At 44.8% G+C, this 19,182-nt stretch overlaps 1 protein-coding gene across 1 annotated transcript in view; it reads left to right on the top strand.

The window, feature by feature from the left end:
* The window catches only part of LOC134583062 (protein Z-dependent protease inhibitor-like), a 325,782-nt gene that overhangs the window by 265,342 nt on the left and 41,258 nt on the right, over positions 1 to 19,182 (top strand). The window contains exon 4 of the mRNA XM_063439818.1: positions 4,637 to 4,784. Coding sequence (XP_063295888.1) covers positions 4,637 to 4,784 — 148 coding nt within the window. The remainder of the gene's footprint in view (positions 1 to 4,636; positions 4,785 to 19,182) is intronic.

Raw genomic sequence — 19,182 nt, 5'->3', positions numbered from 1 at the left:
TCGCGAGAGTGAACTCTAGCCCTCCACCAGGGATGGTGTGCAAGTGCCGGTCCCCCCCTCTCTCCCAGGTACCAGCTTGCCGGTCCCCCCTCCCAGGCTAAAGGTAAGAAGGCAGGGGGGGACATAATGCCTACTTTTTTAATTTTTTTCACACAACACAGCACTTTCACACCCATCACACACAACACTCTCACACACATTACACACAGACACAGCCCTCTCACACACAGCACTCTCACACCCATCACTTTCACACCCATCACACAGCACTCTCACACACATCACACACAGACACACAGACACAGCCCTCTCACACCCATCACTCTCACACCCATCACACACAGCACTCTCACACCCATCACACACAGCACTTTCACACAACACAGCACTCTCACACACATCACACACAGCACTTTCACACAACACAGCACTCTCCCACCCATCACACATAGCACTCTCACACACATCACACTTAGCCCTCTCACACACAGCCCTCTCACACCCATCACACAAAGCACTCTCACACCCATCACACACAACACAGCACTCTTATACCCGTCACACACAGCACTCTCACACACAGCACACACAGCACTCCCACACCCATCACACACAGCATTTTCACACAACGCAGCCCTCTCACACACATCGCACACACAGCCCTCTCACACATAGCACTCTCACACCCATCACACACATCATAAACAGCACCCTCACACACAGCCCCCACACACACATCACACACAGCACCCCTCAAACACAGCATCCATCACACACATACTGCACCCTTCACATACACACTACATCCCTCACAGACACCCACTGCACCCCTCACACATACACACTACAGCACCCCTCACACACATACTACACTCCTAAACACATTACGTTCCAGACACACACTAGATCCCTTACCTAACTCTGGATCATATACACACACTAGATCCCTTTATACACTCTGAATCTGTTATATACACACACTCCCTAGATCTCCTACACATTTTGGGTCCTTCAAACACACACTAGACTCCTGTATACACACAAACTGCACTACCTACACACACACACTACATTCCTAAAATACACACTCTGGATCCCTTGTAAACACACTAGATTCATTGTAAACAAACACATAATACACCCCTAAACACACACTCTCTACAACCCCTACAAACACTACATCCCCCTATGCACACACATTCTCTACAGCCCCTAGCCACATATGCATTACATTACACCAAAAACACAACACTACTAAAACCAACCTTATTACACAATACCACACCACAATCAGCTCACTCTACACACACACAATCCCACAAGCAGGCTCCAAACACATGCACAATACTCTTTCCTGGCCCTTTTGTCTCCTGGTATCCATTTATAGAGACACCAGAGACAAGTTGCAAGGAAACAGAGTGCAAGCATGTTATTAAATTTGCTTGCACTGTGCAGAACAAATACAGGGCTTTTTTTTCTCATGCTAGAGCTCTTTAGCAGAGCTCTGCGCATGGTCTGCCCTGGACGAGCATTGAACCAACATGCTCATTTTGGGAGGGGGCGTGTTTGTCATTGGTGATGACGAAACACACCCTCTCTGCCCCCGCCCCCTTCTTAGTGGGCCACTGTGATAAAAAAATGCCCGGGCCGAATTTTTCTCCCAGTCCGGCCCTGGTGAACATGCTTATTTTGATTAGTGATTCGGAGTGCACCAGAAAAAAAAGGAGGCTGCAACCTGTTTTTTGTTTTTTTTAAAGTTATTGTGGGGGGCACATAAGCAACCTAGTTTGTGTCAGGAAACCCACTGCTCTCTGACTGGCTCTTCTGGGACTTGAATACCTGTCATCCAATTTCTGCCTCTATGCTTTGCTCACCATGTTACTGTGGAGCCTGCTCTCCTGGGAAGATTCAAGAGGGTTGCTTAAACATATTGATTGATCATTTCGCTTAGCACAGGTGCTTTTTTTCAGTGTCCATCACTCCAGGAACCAGAATCAATTAATCAGGACTATCCTATTTAAAGCTCTCTGGCTCATCTGGGACCTTTTGTGTTTCCAGGGTCCATAGTGCAATTTTGTCCTGCTCTTTGTGTCTCTTATTTTTGAACTGTCTTGGCTTCACTACATTTCTGATCTTCTGCCCTCATGTACTTTACCCAGCCTGTTTACCTTGCTGCCTGATTCTAGTTCCAGTCTTCTGGATTGCCTGACTTCCTTACCTGTCTACCAATATGCCTCTTCCTATCCCTCTGCCTTTGCTTTTGTAAGGATGCTGCTTCTCACCTTGCTGAGGATCCTCTAGCCAACCCTGAAAGTTTGCCATGAAGGACAAGAGATTAGGCCCCAGGGAGAGTGTGCAGCTTAGCGGACAGGGGCAGATACGCATACACTAGCTAACAGAAACACACACACTAACAGACACACACACACGCACTGACACACACACTAACAGACACACACACACTAACAGACACACACACACTAACAGACACACACACACACACTAACAGACACACACACACACACTAACATACACTAACAGACACACACACACACTAACAGACACACACACACACACTAACAGACACACACACACACACACTAACAGACACACACACAATAACAGACACACACTAACAGACACACACACACACTAACAGACACACACACTAACAGTCACACACACTAGCAGACATACATACACACACACACTAACAGACATACATACACACTAGCAGACACACACACACACACTAACAGACATACATACACACACACACTAACAGACATACATACACACTAGCAGACACACACACACACTAACAGACACATACACACACTAACAGATACACACACACTAAAAGACATACATACACACACTAACAGACACACACACACACTAACAGATACACACACACTAACAGACATACATACACACACTAACAGACATACATACACACACCAACAGACACACACACACTAACAGACACACACACACATACATACACACACACACTAACAGACACATACACACACTAACAGATACACACACACTAACATACATACCTACACACTAACAGACACACACACACACATACATACACACACACACACACACTAACAGACACATACACACTAGCACACACACACACACACTAACAGACACATACAGACACTAACAGATACACACACACTAACATACATACATACACACACTAACAGACACACACACACTAACAGACATACACACACACTCACATTTTTAACACATATTTTTTTTTAAATGTAACCCCCCCAGCATCCTTACCTTTGGAAATGCTGGGGGGGAGGGGGTTCTCTTCCTCCCCGGTGGTCCAGTGGCTGCTGGGCGGGCGGCATTGGCGGGCGGCAGGCTGGCGAGGGAGCACTTCCCCTGAGCTGTCTGCTCAGCTCCCTCGCGCGTCGCAGAGTGAGGCTGGGAGCCGGAATATGACATCATATTCCGGCTCCCAGCCTCACTCTGCGGCGCGCGAGGGAGCTGAGCAGACAGCTCAGAGGAAGTGCTCCCTCGCCAGCCGCCCACCAATGCCGCCCGCCCAGCCTAGCAGCCCGCCAGCATGTCTGTTAGCCGCAAGGCTAACAAGACATTTGCCTTGGGCATTTGGGGGCGGCTTTTTTTGCCGCCCCCTGGAAAATGCCGCCCAAGGCATGCTCGCGGCTAATACGCCCCTGGACTGTATAAAAATGTTTATGTTAATTTATTATGTTATATGTTTAAGGAGTTATACAGTATTTCGTGATGTTAATAAATGCTGTTTTTCCCAAGAAGTTGTCTGTCGTTATTTGAAGGGGTAAGTTATGGTTTTTATGGGGGGATGAGGGGAATGCTATCCAATGCCCATGACGTACATACATGCCCAATCATGTGGGCTGTATCTTCTGTCCAGTCAAGAAGTGAAAAACAGGAGATAGCCAATACATTTTGATTTTATTTGTGAAGTAGTAACAGACCAATAGAGTTAAAAAAGGAGGAGCAGTAAAACAATATATACTTTCAATCAGGATTTTTCCTGACACTTTGACTGCAGTTATTGAAGGGGACAGACCAATTGTGGTACTACACGTTTTACCTTTGTTGTGCCTGTATGGAAATGAGATTATAACCTTCATCATTTATACCAGAGACTAGGTTTATCTTACTGATATATCTACCTAGCTCCCTACTGCCATTGTTGCGTAGTTTGTTGTCTATAACAATTCCCGGAAAATGTTTTTTTTTTTTTTTGTTTTTTTTTAACTTCGAGGCTCAGACAGCATTGTTGTTCTTACCTTTACAGAAAGAGTTGTAGTGGAACCTTCCTGTTGCTCTGTACGGTTGCCTAGGATGATGTCATATCAGCTCAGCTGGCACACCTGACACACTGCAGTGCACCCCAAAAAGCAATGTACCAGTAGGCTCTAGCATGAGGGATGTACACTTTGCAACTCTCTCGCCCCCAACTGCATAGTACGCCACTGGGTTAGATGATGGGCACTCCATGCACTGACTCCAATGTCCCAAAGATAAGGGCAAATAATGTAACAATATACTGTATATTTCTTTTTACTGAAGTAAATTTATATGATATATGTAAACATATTTTGGCAATTTCTTTTAGAAAAATGGAATTATATCTCCCAAAATTTAAATTGGATCAAAAATATACATTAAGAACATCGTTGGAAGAACTGGGAATTCTTGACATATTCACTGGGAAAGCAAATTTAACTGTGTTAACTGAGGAAAGAAATTTAAAGCTGTCAGAGGTTAGTTCATACATTTTTGTTGTGTTTTGTTTATTACCGTAATTCATTTATAAATAAGTTGACCGACGAGTTGCACAATTCAGCTGAAGTATGCATATTGTTAATACATACAGACCAACAATTTACATAGTTTTACATATGTACATAGTTGTGATGTGGATTAATTTAGAAATAAACAAATATGTTTAAATGTCTATCTGTTCCTGTCCAAATCTGAGATGATTAAATTGCGTATACGCAGAAGTAAACTCACACTGACACATGGAGTTCAGGTTAAAAGCACTTCAGAAAATTTAATACAATCTGGTTGGAAAACAGTTGTGTAGATCTTTTTAAAAGCAAAATGACATCATCATTGAATATCAGATAATAACAAATAAACATCATTAATTGGATTAAACGTTATGTGACTATATCAGTGTCCACCCATCAATATTATTAATTGGCTCAGGGATTTGAGTGACCAGCTAGGTGTCCTCCCACCGGGAGGTGGTATTGTTCTGGACAAGGGTGTGGACAGAAGGCTCAGGCGCCATCTTTCCCAGCATGAGGTTTACTCGGTGGAAAGGGGGGCTTGAGCGTCATTTTACACAGTCAGTGATATCGGGCCTCATGTCCAGGTGCAAGGTCTCTTATGAATAGAACATTTCATTACTACTGTGTTCTCGTGGCCTTCAAATTATACTATGTTGCAAGTTAGGGGAAAGTCAGTAAAGTCAGCAGTTCCTGAGTTAATCATGTCTTTATAGAGAATACAGTCTTTGTCTATTGTATTAGATGTGCTGGGAAATTCTGTCATGTAATGTAGTTTTAAAATGAACAAGTTAGGTTATGAGGACAAAATGGAGGATTGAAGAAGTCAGGTTAGGAGGACAAAATGGAGGATTCACAGTATGCAGTTAAAATGGAGTTAGTACAATAATTCAATACAAGTTCAATAAAGATTTTTAATAATTCTACATCAGTCCCCCCTATGAAATGTTAATATTCTAAGAGATAAAAACTTTATTAAGTTAGTATCAGGAAGACGTGTTAACCCAAGGCACAGAAACCCTATGAAGTAACGGTTCTTAAAGTCTTCTTAGTTCTTCAGAGGGACATCATAAATAGACAAGCTTACATTACCATATGGACTTGTGTTATCTGGAATATAGGCACAAGTAGTCATGGTGACAGGTAAACGTTGTTGGTTGCAATAGGTATAATAAATGCAAATCAAAATATTATTATTATTATTAGCAGTGACGGTTGGGAAAATGGACTCAAACTTTCCTTTTACTGCAAAATCATCTGGTACCCCCCTTGGCACACCTATGGCATCAATATATATATATATATATATATATCAATCAAACTTTCCCTTTAGAGGGGTGCTCCTTTTTATGTTCTGAAGCATGAATGTGGTGTGTCAAGAGTACCTTGTCATGTATTATGTGTATTGACATAATAACCTTGGCTAGGGTGTAGTATTAAACCTGTCCCACGCTACATCAGCGTAGGTGGACTCGGATCATTTAGTCAATATTAATATCACCACAAACTCAGGATGGGCAAATAATCCTGAGGAAGCTTGGCATTTGGATCCCTTCAGCTTCACGAGGTCTCCTTTTGGGGTCCTCGGCTTTCCATCGATGGCAGGTGGTCAGGCATTATTATGGCCATCAAACACCTACTTGCTGGTATCTTTTTATTTAACAAGTCATTTTTTTCTTTAGAGTCAAAAGTGTGTCAAAATCAACAAATGTCACTTCTCATGTTGCAGAGAGAGTCTTGAATCTGGAACAATGAATCCACTGAGTGATCTCTGCAACTTTCACAATGCACTATTGGGTATATGGTCTTGGTTGTCACATTGATGACCGGCTAGGCTTCTGGCCATCCTGACAAAATGTCTATGATAACTAGTGCATATTTGACCCAGTAGCTCTTTGTCATCTGGATTCTTGAAAGGGATATTGAGAGTTAGCTAGGTGCTTAGGGGTATTTTAGAGATCAAAGAGTTCATGAGGGTCTTGGATAGGTATAAAGTTCCATGGGCTCACTGCCCAGTACATGTTTTTGGGTAAACAGAGCTTAAGAGCGTTGGAGTACAGCCCGTCTTCAAGGGTTGCCCCTTTCTGTTTTTCCAGCTTTGTATTTCTTCAGGGTCAGTAGCTGCTTGTCATTCTTTCAGAAGCTTGAGATCTGTAGGTAGGATCTACATGGTGAGTATAGAAGTTTCTTTAGCGGACACCATTCTGTCCACTTCCCTTGGTGCACTTGTGGCTTGGTTGGCAGCTTTTAGTCAGCTGAGTGGTGCTTCTTATCTTCCAGATTGATCCAAAATAATGTGCTGCACCCAGGGCATGTCTTGAGTCAGTGTAGATATTGGCATGTCTTCCTTCAGGCATTTTGTATGCCACTGAGAAGGCTGTCAATTCAGCGTCTTGAGCAGATGTGAGTGAGGAAAGTGAAGGTGCTTGACGTACCTGATCTTCTGTAGCAACAGCAAATCCAGTATGGTACCTTTCCTCTTTATCCGCAAACAGAGTGGAGTCAGGATCTGGTAAAGCTACTGCATGCTCTGTTGAAAGGTGTCTTGTTTCTTCTTTCATCTGTTCAAAGCAACCATGAGGAGCAGTAGAAGAGGTTTCCTCACCTATTTCTGTGTGAGATTGGGGGGTATTTGTCTTTCTATTCACAGTTCTCTTGCTGACCCCCCTCTGTAGAGATCTGTAAATTGAATGTTCATGTTTTGTTCTAATGAGTCAGGTTCCTTTCATGAGATTTCTGGGGACTTAGTGTAGAAAAAAACATGAGGGACAGCCACCTCCCTTACAGGTGTCTTACTTCCATGGGAATCTGGGTCAGGACCGCACTATTTCTTTGAGAGTGCCCAAAACAGTTCTTTCATGTCTGAATAATTTTAATTTTTCGTTAGTGTGGTATTCCCCCCTGGGAAGTGGCGGAAGAGTGGCCAGAGCAACTTTTCTTCAAAATATAATGTTGTCAGGTAGAGGCAGAGTCGTCTATGAGTGGAGGAAATTGGTAAGAAATAAGAAGGGAGGAAGCATATAAAGGATATAGATATGGTGGTGGGGAGATGGAAGAATGAGTAGTGGATAGAGTGAGAGGGAAGAAGGTGGAGTAGGAGGAGGAGAAGGCGGAGTAGGAGGAGGAGAAGGAGGAATAGAGGAGAAGTAGGGGGAGAGAGGAGAAGGTGGAGTAGAAGGAGAAAGTGGAGTAGAGGGAGGAGTAAGAGCAGGAAGAAGGAGTAGGAGGAGGAGAAGGTGGAGTAGAGGAAGGAGTAGGAGGAGAAAGTGGAGTAGAGGGAGGAGTAGGAAGAGGAGGGAGGAGTAAGAGCAGGAAGAAGGAGTAGGAGGAGGAGAAGGTGGAGTAGAGGAAGGAGTAGGAGGAGAAAGTGGAGTAGAGGGAGGAGTAGGAAGAGGAGGGAGGAGTAAGAGCAGGAAGAAGGAGTAGGAGGAGGAGAAGGTGGAGTAGAGGGAGGGGCAGTAGGGGAAAGTGGGGGACTGTAGATGAAGGGGAGGGATCGGTGGGAGGAATAAGCGGGGGTGGGCAGGTAAGGGAGCAGACAGGTGATGTAGCAATGGAGGATACATCAGAAATCAAGACTAGGTAGAAATGCAATGGAGGCTGCAAATAGCCCATGTACAACAACTATTAACTGGCCCTAAGCTTTCCCTAGAGAAAAATAATAAAAGGCTAACATGCTCATCTTGTCTCCACAAGCCTCGAACGTTTCACTCCCATGGGTGGCCCATGATGGCTTGCCCACCACTTCTCCACACGGGGCCTTGTGCCCACGGAGACAGACGCTATCCCTAACTCTCGTTCTTAATTTAATAATTTATATCTAACATCTCAAAATGTAATTCCCACCTATATCACAAATATACGTTATCACAATTTTATGTCTCGTAAATGGGATAAAATTTATTCTACTCTTCACTGATAATGTATTTTTAAAACATACAAAATAGACAAATAACATTGCCTTCTGCAAAATAAATGGAAAAGATAATGGAGATTTTGTTAAGCTTATAAATGGCTATACATTAATTCACATTTCTTGTTCTCCAGTTTCTGGCTGTTAATGACAATGTACAATGTAATAGAGCAGCAGGGAATGCTAGCAGAATGCTTGGTTGCATAGGGAGAGGTATTAGCAGTAGGAAGAGGGAAGTGCAGAGTACTGGATACAGTACTGGAGACCATATCTTCAGAAGGATATGGATACCTTAGAGAGAGTTCAAAGAAGGGCTATTAAACTGGTTCATGGATTGCAGGGTAAAATTCACCAGGAAAGGTGAAAGGATCTTGACAGGTATAGCTTGGTGAAAAGATGATAAAAGCATTTTAAATACATAAAGGGAAACAACACAGTAAAAGTGGAGACTATATTTAAAAGAAGGAAAACTACCATAACAAGAGGACATAGTCTCAAAAATAGAGGGACAAAGGTTTAAAAATGATATCAGGAAGCATTACATTACTGAGAGGGTAGTGGATACATGGAATAGCCTTCCAACTGTAGTGGTAGAGGTTAACTCAGTAGAAGTGTTTAAGCATGCGTGGGATAGGCATAAGGCTAAGCACTTGCTGCTAGTAACAGATCTAGAATTAATATACTATAATGCCCAAAGTCTCAATTCCTATGCATATGCAATAATAAAATATCTGGGCTTACAACAAAAATTATGTTAGTCAGTCTTTTAATCTGGAGGCAAACATTATCCAGTAAAAACATTTTGAAACCAATCCCTAATTGTATTACCATTTGTTCAAGAAATCTTGGTTTATTAGAACTTTCTTTTAGTAAATATTCTTTAAGATAACCCCTCTTCCATCATGTTACCAATTTTTTTTTTTTTTTATAATCTAACGTAACAACTTTGCATATTCCCTCTATCCACATTGCATAGTATTGCAACAAATCACACTTGCCTTTACATTTTTAACTCGTCCAAATAATTCTCTATCCCTGCATCAGATTCACTTTCCTAACCTTCGTAATAAACACTGAGCTGTACTCCAACACGATCCTATCAACTTCAATTAAAATAACAAACTACACAATTAGAATATTTTCTAGCAAAAAATTCCATTGTTAAGTCTTAACAGCAGCCTCTGAATAATTTTACTGAACGCAGAACTGAAAAACCAGGAATGTCACCCCTCCCTCTCCCCCCTAGCGTCTCACAGAAGGCAAGGAGGGAGGGGTGAGGAGAGAGAGCCAGCATGAAGTTTTTTTAACCATGTCAGCGCTGGAAGGACAGTTACGTTACAATTATTGCAAGCAAAGAGACACAAAAACACAACATTTAATACTCTTCAGTGAAACTCAATACAAAACCCCCACCCTCTACCAGGGTAATGGCTAACACAAAATACAAAAACAATTATTATAATATACATACATTCTTAACCCTTTGTGATCTAGTTCTTCCTCAACCCTACCTTCCTGCTGAATAGCATTGTTACTCTGTACCAGTAAGCTTGCTTTCTTCTCTGTCAGTAATCTACCACATGAAGGCACAGCAATTTTACACACTTTAGCAATCTCTATCTTCAACTAGATCACACGCGCTAGCCAGCCCTTATTGGGCTTTTCTAACCCTGTTCCATTCCCCTCCTATACAGGCGTCCCAGATATAGGGGGAAAAGGTTTTAAACAGTGTCTACAATGGTGGACTGACACTCGAGAGGGGTGGGTCCCCCCCCAGTGCGTCTTCCCAAAACGTAGACTAGTCACTAATTGGAGGTGAGAAGTGTGTGACCAATCACTTCTCTCACAATAGAAATAGGAGAGGATAGAATAATAATATAGGAAGTATAGAAAAGGTAAAGAGTAAGGAAAAATCCTTAGGGACAGACACAGGAGTTCATGAGACTCCTAATTAAACAGACAAGACAACAATACAGTTGAAATACAGTGCATGCATCACAGTTCAAATGAAATCAACAGTAATCCCTTTCCTTTACTCGTGTGCTTACTCCAAAGTCACCTCCCTCAACCTCGTAGTGTCCCCGCTCGGAGAATGACTTTCATAAGTCTCACTACCAGCGGCCACGGAAAACAACTGACACCGGTCCGAGTTCCGTCAGCCTCCCTCTGCACAGCAGTCCACAAGAATGTGGCCACCTCTATCCTCACTCCCGTAGTGCCCCTATAAAACCCACTTATAAGTCTCACTACCACGTGATGCGGAAAACAAGCAATGCCTACTTGAATCCCCCCAGGAAACAGAGTCCCCTGCCACAAGACTAAGTCCCCTACCACAAATAAACAGAAAACTGGAATTCCACCAGCCCCAGCGCTCAGGGTTGTGGTTACCAAAAGAAAACTGGAATCCCCCCAGCCGAAGCTGAGGTTTACCAAAACTGGAATCCCCCCCAGCCTCAGCACTCGGGGCAGTGGTTACCAAACTTGGAATTCCACTAGCCCCAGTACTCGAAACTGTGGGTTACCACGTGCACAATGAGGCTAGCTGGGCTCTCAAAGTGTCACAAGAAGGATCACAGGAAATTATGAGTCTACACAAAATCCACAGTTCCAACAATCCCCTTTTTCCTTACAGCCACAGCCACGAGGCTCCTAAAAGAGGTAAACAGGCAAAGAAGACCCCCAGGAACGCATCCACAGGTCAACCCCCCTTTTTCCCTACAACCACAGCACCGTGGTTCCTAAAAGGAGTAAAACAGGTAACAGAAGACCCCCAGGAACGCATCCACAGGTCCACCCCCCTTTATCCCAAAAGGGGTAAAATACAAACAGATAAACAGACAAACCGAAGACCCAGGCAAGTCCCCTCAGGTCCACCCCCCTTTATCCCAAAAAGGGGAAAACAAGCAAGACAGAACCCCAGGCAAATCCCCTGCAGGTCCACCCCCCCTTTATCTCAAAATGGGGAAACAGGCAAACAATTCAAACACAATTCAAACACACCCAGGCAACAGATAGACTAAAATTGCAGGTAAACAAGTGAGTAACGAGACACCGGGCAAGATATTACCTGTCTTTGATGTCCTCCCGGGAAGCAGTCACAGACACGTGGACGGGTCAATCAAAGGGGCCGGAACATACCGGTGGCTCTGCAGAAGTCTCTACCGTGTACTTGGAGGTGATCAGTCTCCCTTCCTACCCCCAGGATTCCCCCGTCCAACAGCATCTTCCTTAGGACGGCTCACCGGCCAGACATAGCCCGATGCCCCACGTTGGGCGCCAAATTGATGTGGATTAATTTAGAAATAAACAAATATGTTTAAATGTCTATCTGTTCCTGTCCAAATCTGAGATGATTAAATTGCGTATACGCAGAAGTAAACTCACACTGACACATGGAGTTCAGGTTAAAAGCACTTCAGAAAATTTAATACAATCTGGTTGGAAAACAGTTGTGTAGATCTTTTTAAAAGCAAAATGACATCATCATTGAATATCAGATAATAACAAATAAACATCATTAATTGGATTAAACGTTATGTGACTATATCAGTGTCCACCCATCAATATTATTAATTGGCTCAGGGATTTGAGTGACCAGCTAGGTGTCCTCCCACCGGGAGGTGGTATTGTTCTGGACAAGGGTGTGGACAGAAGGCTCAGGCGCCATCTTTCCCAGCATGAGGTTTACTCGGTGGAAAGGGGGGCTTGAGCGTCATTTTACACAGTCAGTGATATCGGGCCTCATGTCCAGGTGCAAGGTCTCTTATGAATAGAACATTTCATTACTACTGTGTTCTCGTGGCCTTCAAATTATACTATGTTGCAAGTTAGGGGAAAGTCAGTAAAGTCAGCAGTTCCTGAGTTAATCATGTCTTTATAGAGAATACAGTCTTTGTCTATTGTATTAGATGTGCTTGGAAATTCTGTCATGTAATGTAGTTTTAAAATGAACAAGTTAGGTTATGAGGACAAAATGGAGGATTGAAGAAGTCAGGTTAGGAGGACAAAATGGAGGATTCACAGTATGCAGTTAAAATGGAGTTAGTACAATAATTCAATACAAGTTCAATAAAGATTTTTAATAATTCTACATCAGTTGAGAAGAGATAAGTTCAGCCTTTCTCACTCTCTGTTTTTGCTGTTGACACAAGAGAAAGCAAAAAAAAGTTTGATGCAACAAACTAGGGGGAAACATCCTTCTTGACCCCTGAATGGCAGTCAAATATATCATTGGATTAAGAAGCCATTACCCCACTAATTAGAAATTATATCCCTGAATATTATCTTGGATGAATTGAGTCTGGTTTTAATCCATAAAGGGCATAAATCACCTAACATTCCTAAATCACAATGGATATGGATTGACACCTGACATATGACATATTGACACCTTGACATATGGATTGACACTTGTCCTCAGAGACCCCGATACACACTGACACAGAGCAGAATAGAGACTGTTCACCCTACATAGGGTCACTTGGCAGGTATGGATTGACACCTGTCCTCAGAGACCATGATACACACTGACAAAGAGCAGAATAGGGACTGTTCCCCATACATAGGGTCACTTGGCAGATATGGATTGACACCTGTCCTCAAAACCCATGATACACACTGACGCGGAGCAGAATAGGGACTGTTCCTCCTACATAGGGTCACTTGGCAGATATGGATTGACACCTGTCCTCAAAGCCCCTGATACACACTGACACAGAGCATAATAGGGACTGTTCCCCCTACATAGGGTCACTTGGCAGATATGGATTGACACCTGTCCTCAAAACCCCTGATACACACTGACACAGAGCAGAATAGGGACTGTTCCTCCTACATAGGGTCACTTGGCAGATATGGATTGACACCTGTCCTCAAAACCCCTGATACACACTGACACAGAGCAGAATAGAGACTGTTCCCTGTCCACAGAGACCATGATACACACTGACACAGAGCAGAATAGAGACTGTTCCCCGTCCACAGAGACCATGATACACACTGACACAGAGCAGAATAGAGACTGTTCCCCCTACATAGGGTCACTTGGCAGGTATGGATTGACACCTGTCCTCAAAGCCCCTGATACACACTGACACAGAGCAGAATAGAGACTGTTCCCCGTCCACAGAGACCATGATACACACTGACACAGAGCAGAATAGAGACTGTTCCCCGTCCACAGAGACCATGATACACACTGACACAGAGCAGAATAGAGACTATTCCCCTTACATAGGGTCACTTGGCAGGTATGGATTGACACCTGTCCTCAAAGCCCCTGATACACACTGACACAGAGCAGAATAGAGACTGTTCCCCCTACATAGGGTCACTTGGCAGATATGGATTGACACCTGTCCTCAAAACCCCTGATACACACTGACACAGAGCAGAATAGAGACTGTTCCCTGTCCACAGAGACCATGATACACACTGACACAGAGCAGAATAGAGACTGTTCCCCGTCCACAGAGACCACGATACACACTGACACAGAGCAGAATAGAGACTGTTCCCCGTCCACAGAGACCATGATACACACTGACACAGAGCAGAATAGGGACTGTTCCCCCTACATAGGGTCACTTGGCAGGTATGGATTGACACCTGTCCTCAAAGCCCATGATACACACTGGGGGGAGCTACTGTCCTCCCCAACCCCTGCGCGGTGGGTGGGGGCCATAAATCACAATGGGGGGACCTACTGTCCTCCCCCCTCGGCCCCCACCCCTGCGCGGTGGGTGGGGGCCATAAATCACAATGGGACGGACCTACTGATAGGAGTGGAGTATTGTTCATATCAGTTTAATACCTTCCGAGTCTCCTATCAGTGGACGTGTATATGGCAGCCATTTTAGGAACCGCACACCTGGGACCCGAGCAAGGTCACCTCGTTCAAGCTGCTCTGGTTCCTTGATGAGCCAGCTGCCCGTGAGTTAACATGTCCCGTGGAGAAGCACTCTGTCCTGTAAAGCCTCACCACAAAAAAATTAAATAAATAACAGCACTCGGAGTGGTGAGTTTAGTAAATGTTCATATCAGTTTAATACCTTCCGCGTCTCCTATCAGTGGACATGTATATGGCAGCCATTTTAGGAACCGCACACCTGGGACCCGAGCAAGGTCACCTCTTTCAACAGGCGACATGATTTGGCCCTGTAAAACTATCCTGGATATTCTCTAAAATTTCTGTGGATATGGCATTGATTTATGTAACAGGGAGATGGAAGAAGATGCTTGGTCGGTCCTCTTACTTTAAATTTGGGGCACTGCGCGGGCAAGCTAATGTGCCACCAGATAGGAGTGGTGAGTTTAGTATTGTTCATATCAGTTTAATACCTTCTGCGTCTCCTATCAGTGGACTTGTATATGGCATAGATTTTTAATTGTGGAATCACCTCCCCTTTTTAGGCCAAGGTGGGAAGATGCTTAGACAACTGGTATATTGGTGCCATCATGGAGGATTTTTTTTGGTTTGGTTTTTGAAGCCACAGTGCTGCACCAGTGGGCCTAAAAATTAGGCATGTATACATGCCTGAAAAATTTGGTATTGTTGCAGCCGCTGCTGTAGCAGCGGCCAGAAAATATGATGTTTGTTTCACAGGCAGAAAGTGCCCTAAAACATGGCGGCTTGAACCCTAGTTGGTGGCGGATAAGTCACGCAAGTCAAACGTCATTCAGAGCTATATTAGGAAAAGGAAGATGGCTATAGAGCTAGAAAGGTCCAGCTCTGGAGCCAAGGCAAGGACTAAATGGGCAACAACTAAAGGGCTTACCCCAATGCAATAAGTATTAGAAAATAGAATAAATCCCAAGAATTGAGGTGTTCGGAGAGGAAAGCAAAATCCATCTACCAGAACACACTCGACTGAGGGTGTGCCCACAATAGGGTATTCACTCCCTTGGTGTGCAGAGTAATAGATGTACAGAGTAAGGAAAATAATAAATCTTTAATAGAAAAACGTACAGAGACTAAAAAAAAATCATGGGGTATAGGAGTGGGGGTTGGTCCATATGGCTGTACTGACGATGGGGGGGGTACTGGACAGATCACTGTAGAGAGTACTGTACCACAACCCCTAGAGGCTATTTGCTCATACTAGCATACGGTAAAAGAGTATCTACCTAAATGTATAAAGCACCAGAACACAGATCAACCCTATAGTGTCAGAGTGTCTGCATAAAATGTAGCCCAACTGTATATTCTGGGGGGGATACCCCAGACCCCAGGGTGTCCTTCCCTGGAGTATATGGTAAACCGTGGGGATGCTGACTGCACTGGTGAGATAAATCGGGATCAAAGGCATACAGTGTGGGGGAAAAACAATGAAGTCATAATAGAATTGGAAAACTTCCCCCTGTATGTAAAGATACCCAAGTAGGTCGATTTAACTGAGTAGTAGTCAGCCCCAAATTACAAAGGTAGTGGATTGCTTATACAAAAATAATGTAGACAAAGAAGCTGGGACGATCTGTTAGTGCTTATTGATAGAACGCTAAGGTACCAGAGTAGTGCTATTAGGGAAAGATACAAAGTTACAATAGTATGAAGTTGCTAGTTTGTGAGCTTTCCCCAGAGACACAGGAGCTGCCCCTGTCTCTCAGATGCAGGGAATGTCTCCCATCCAGCCAGGACTCAGATGCCCACTTATTCCCAACCCCTTGTATTGTAAAAACAAAACAAAATACGAGCTCAGCCTAAGTCTAGGTATTGGTAGAAAAGTGGATGCCTAACTAGGCTGTAAAACTTCGCGAAATAAAAGTGGAAATCAAAAGTTCTATCCCAGCCTAAGTCTAGCTTCTAAGTAACAAAGTAGCAACCTGACTAAGCTAAGCGTCTTCTCATTCAAAGCTAAAATACAGCAGCGTGTGGACCATTTTTAGCCCAAGGCCTTTTTTAATCGAATGTATCGCCCAGTGTCAGTCCCTTCGGGATCCATCCCTCATTCATCTTAATAAAGGTGAGGTAATCTAGAATTTTTGGACCTAGGCGACTTCTCTTCTCAGTGACAATACCTCCTGCTGCACTGAAGGTCCTTTCTGACAGGACACTTGAAGCGGGGCAGGCCAGAAGTTCTATCGCAAATTGGGATAGCTCAGGCCACAGGTCAATCCTGCACACCCAGTAGTCAAGGGGTTCATCGCTCCTCAGAGTGTCGATATCTGCAGTTAAGGCGAGGTAGTCTGCTACCTGTCGGTCGAGTCGCTCTCTGAGGGTGGATCCCGAAGGGCTGTGGCGATGCGTAGGACTTAAAAAGGTCCGCATGTCCTCCATCAACAACACGTCTTTAAAGCGTCCTGTCCTTGCCGGCGTGGTCGTGGGAGGAGGAGGATGACTTCCACCTCTCCCCCTGTTAGATTCCCGTTGTGCTGTGACATCACCCTTATACGCTGTGTAAAGCATACTTTTTAATTTATTTTGCAAATGCTGCATCCTTTCCGACTTGTTGTAATTCGGTAACATTTCCGCCACTTTCTGCTTATACCGGGGGTCTAGTAGCGTGGACACCCAGTACAGGTCGTTCTCCTTCAGCCTTTTTATACGAGGGTCCCTCAACAGGCAGGACAGCATGAAAGACCCCATTTGCACAAGGTTGGATGCCGAGCTACTCATTTCCCGTTCCTCCTCCTCACTGATGTCATTGAAGGTATGTTCTTCCCCCCCAGCCACGTACAACACCATGGGTACCAGATAGGTGACAACGAGCACCCTGGGATGCCTGTTGTGTTTGGTCTTGCTCCTCCTCCTCCTCCTCAAAGCTACAATCCTCCTCTGACTCCTCTTCCTCACAATCCTCTTCCAGCGTTGCCGCAGGTCCAGCAAGCGATGCTGATAAGGCTGTTTCTGGTGGTGATGGTGACCACAACTCTTCCTCTTCCTCTTCACGCTCATCTACAGCCTGATCCAACACTCTTCGCAGGGCACGCTCCAGGAAGAAAACAAATGGTATGATGTCGCTGATGGTGCCTTCGTTGCGACTGACTAGGTTTGTCACCTCCTCAAAAGGACGCATGAGCCTACAGGCATTGCGCATGAGCGTCCAGTAATGTGGCAAAAAAATTCCCAGCTCCCCAGAGGCTGTCCTAGCACCCCGGTCATACAAATATTCATTAACAGCTTTTTCTTGTTGGAGCAGGCGGTCGAACATTAGGAGTGTTGAATTCCAACGTGTAGGGCTGTCGCAAATCAAGCGCCTCACTGGCATGTTGTTTCGCCGCTGGATATCGGCAAAGTGAGCCATGGCCGTGTAGGAACGCCTGAAATGGCCACACACCTTCCTGGCCTGCTTCAGGACGTCCTGTAAGCCTGTGTACTTATGCACAAAGCGTTGTACGATCAGATTACACACATGTGCCATGCACGGCACATGTGTCAACTTGCCCAACTTCAATGCCGCTATCAAATTTTTTCCGTTGTCACACACCACTTTGCCGATATCCAGTTGCTGCGGAGTCAGCCACTTTTCCACCTGTGCGTTCAGGGCGGACAGGAGTGCTTGTCCGGTGTGACTCTCTGCTTTCAAGCAAGTCAAACCCAAGACGGCGTGACACTGCTGTATCCGGGATGTGGAATAGTACCTGGGGAGCTGGGGGGGTGCCGTTGATGTGGAGCAAGACGCAGCAGCACAAGAGGACTCAGCCGAGGAGGTTATGGAAGAGGATGGAGTAGGAGGAGTAGAGGAGGTGGCAGCAGGACTGCCTGCAATTCGTGGCGGTGTCACCAACTCCTCTGCAATGCCACGCATTCCTTGCTTGTCAGCCGTCAGCAGGTTTACCCAATGCGCAGTGTAGGTGATATACCTGCCCTGACCATGCTTGGCAGATCAGGTATCAGTGGTCAGATGGACCCTTGCCCCAACACTGTGTGCCAGACATGCCATGACTTCCTTTTGCACAATCGAGTACAAGTTGGGGATTGCCTTTTGTGAAAAGAAATTCCATCCGGGTACCTTCCACTGCGGTGTCCCAATAGCTACAAATTTTTTGAACGCCTCAGACTCAACCAGATTGTATGGTAAAAGCTGGCGGGCTAATAGTTCGGACAAGCCAGCTGTCAGACGCTGGGCAAGGGGGTGACTTGGTGACATTGGCTTCTTACGCTCAAACATGTCCTTGACAGACACCTGACTGTGGGCAGATGAGCGGGAACTGCTCAAGGCGGGAGACGGAGTGGCGGATGGTTGAGAGGGGGCAAGGAGGACAGCAGTGGTTGACGTGGCTGAAGATGCTGGACCAGGAGGAGGATGGCGGCTTAGAGTAGGCGTGCTGCTTGTACTCATGTGTTGATCCCATAGGCGTTTGTGATGTGAGATCATGTGCCTACGCAAAGTAGTTGTACCTAGGTGGGTGTTGGACCTCCCATGACTCAGTTTCCTTTGGCACAGGTTGCAAATGGCATCGCTGTTGTTAGAGGCAGACACACAAAAAAAATGCCACACTGCTGAGCTCTGC

Source organism: Pelobates fuscus, chromosome 13, assembly GCF_036172605.1.
Source record: "Pelobates fuscus isolate aPelFus1 chromosome 13, aPelFus1.pri, whole genome shotgun sequence".
In the NCBI taxonomy this organism is placed as follows: Eukaryota; Metazoa; Chordata; class Amphibia; order Anura; family Pelobatidae; genus Pelobates; species Pelobates fuscus.
This window is presented reverse-complemented; position numbering and strand designations above follow the sequence as displayed.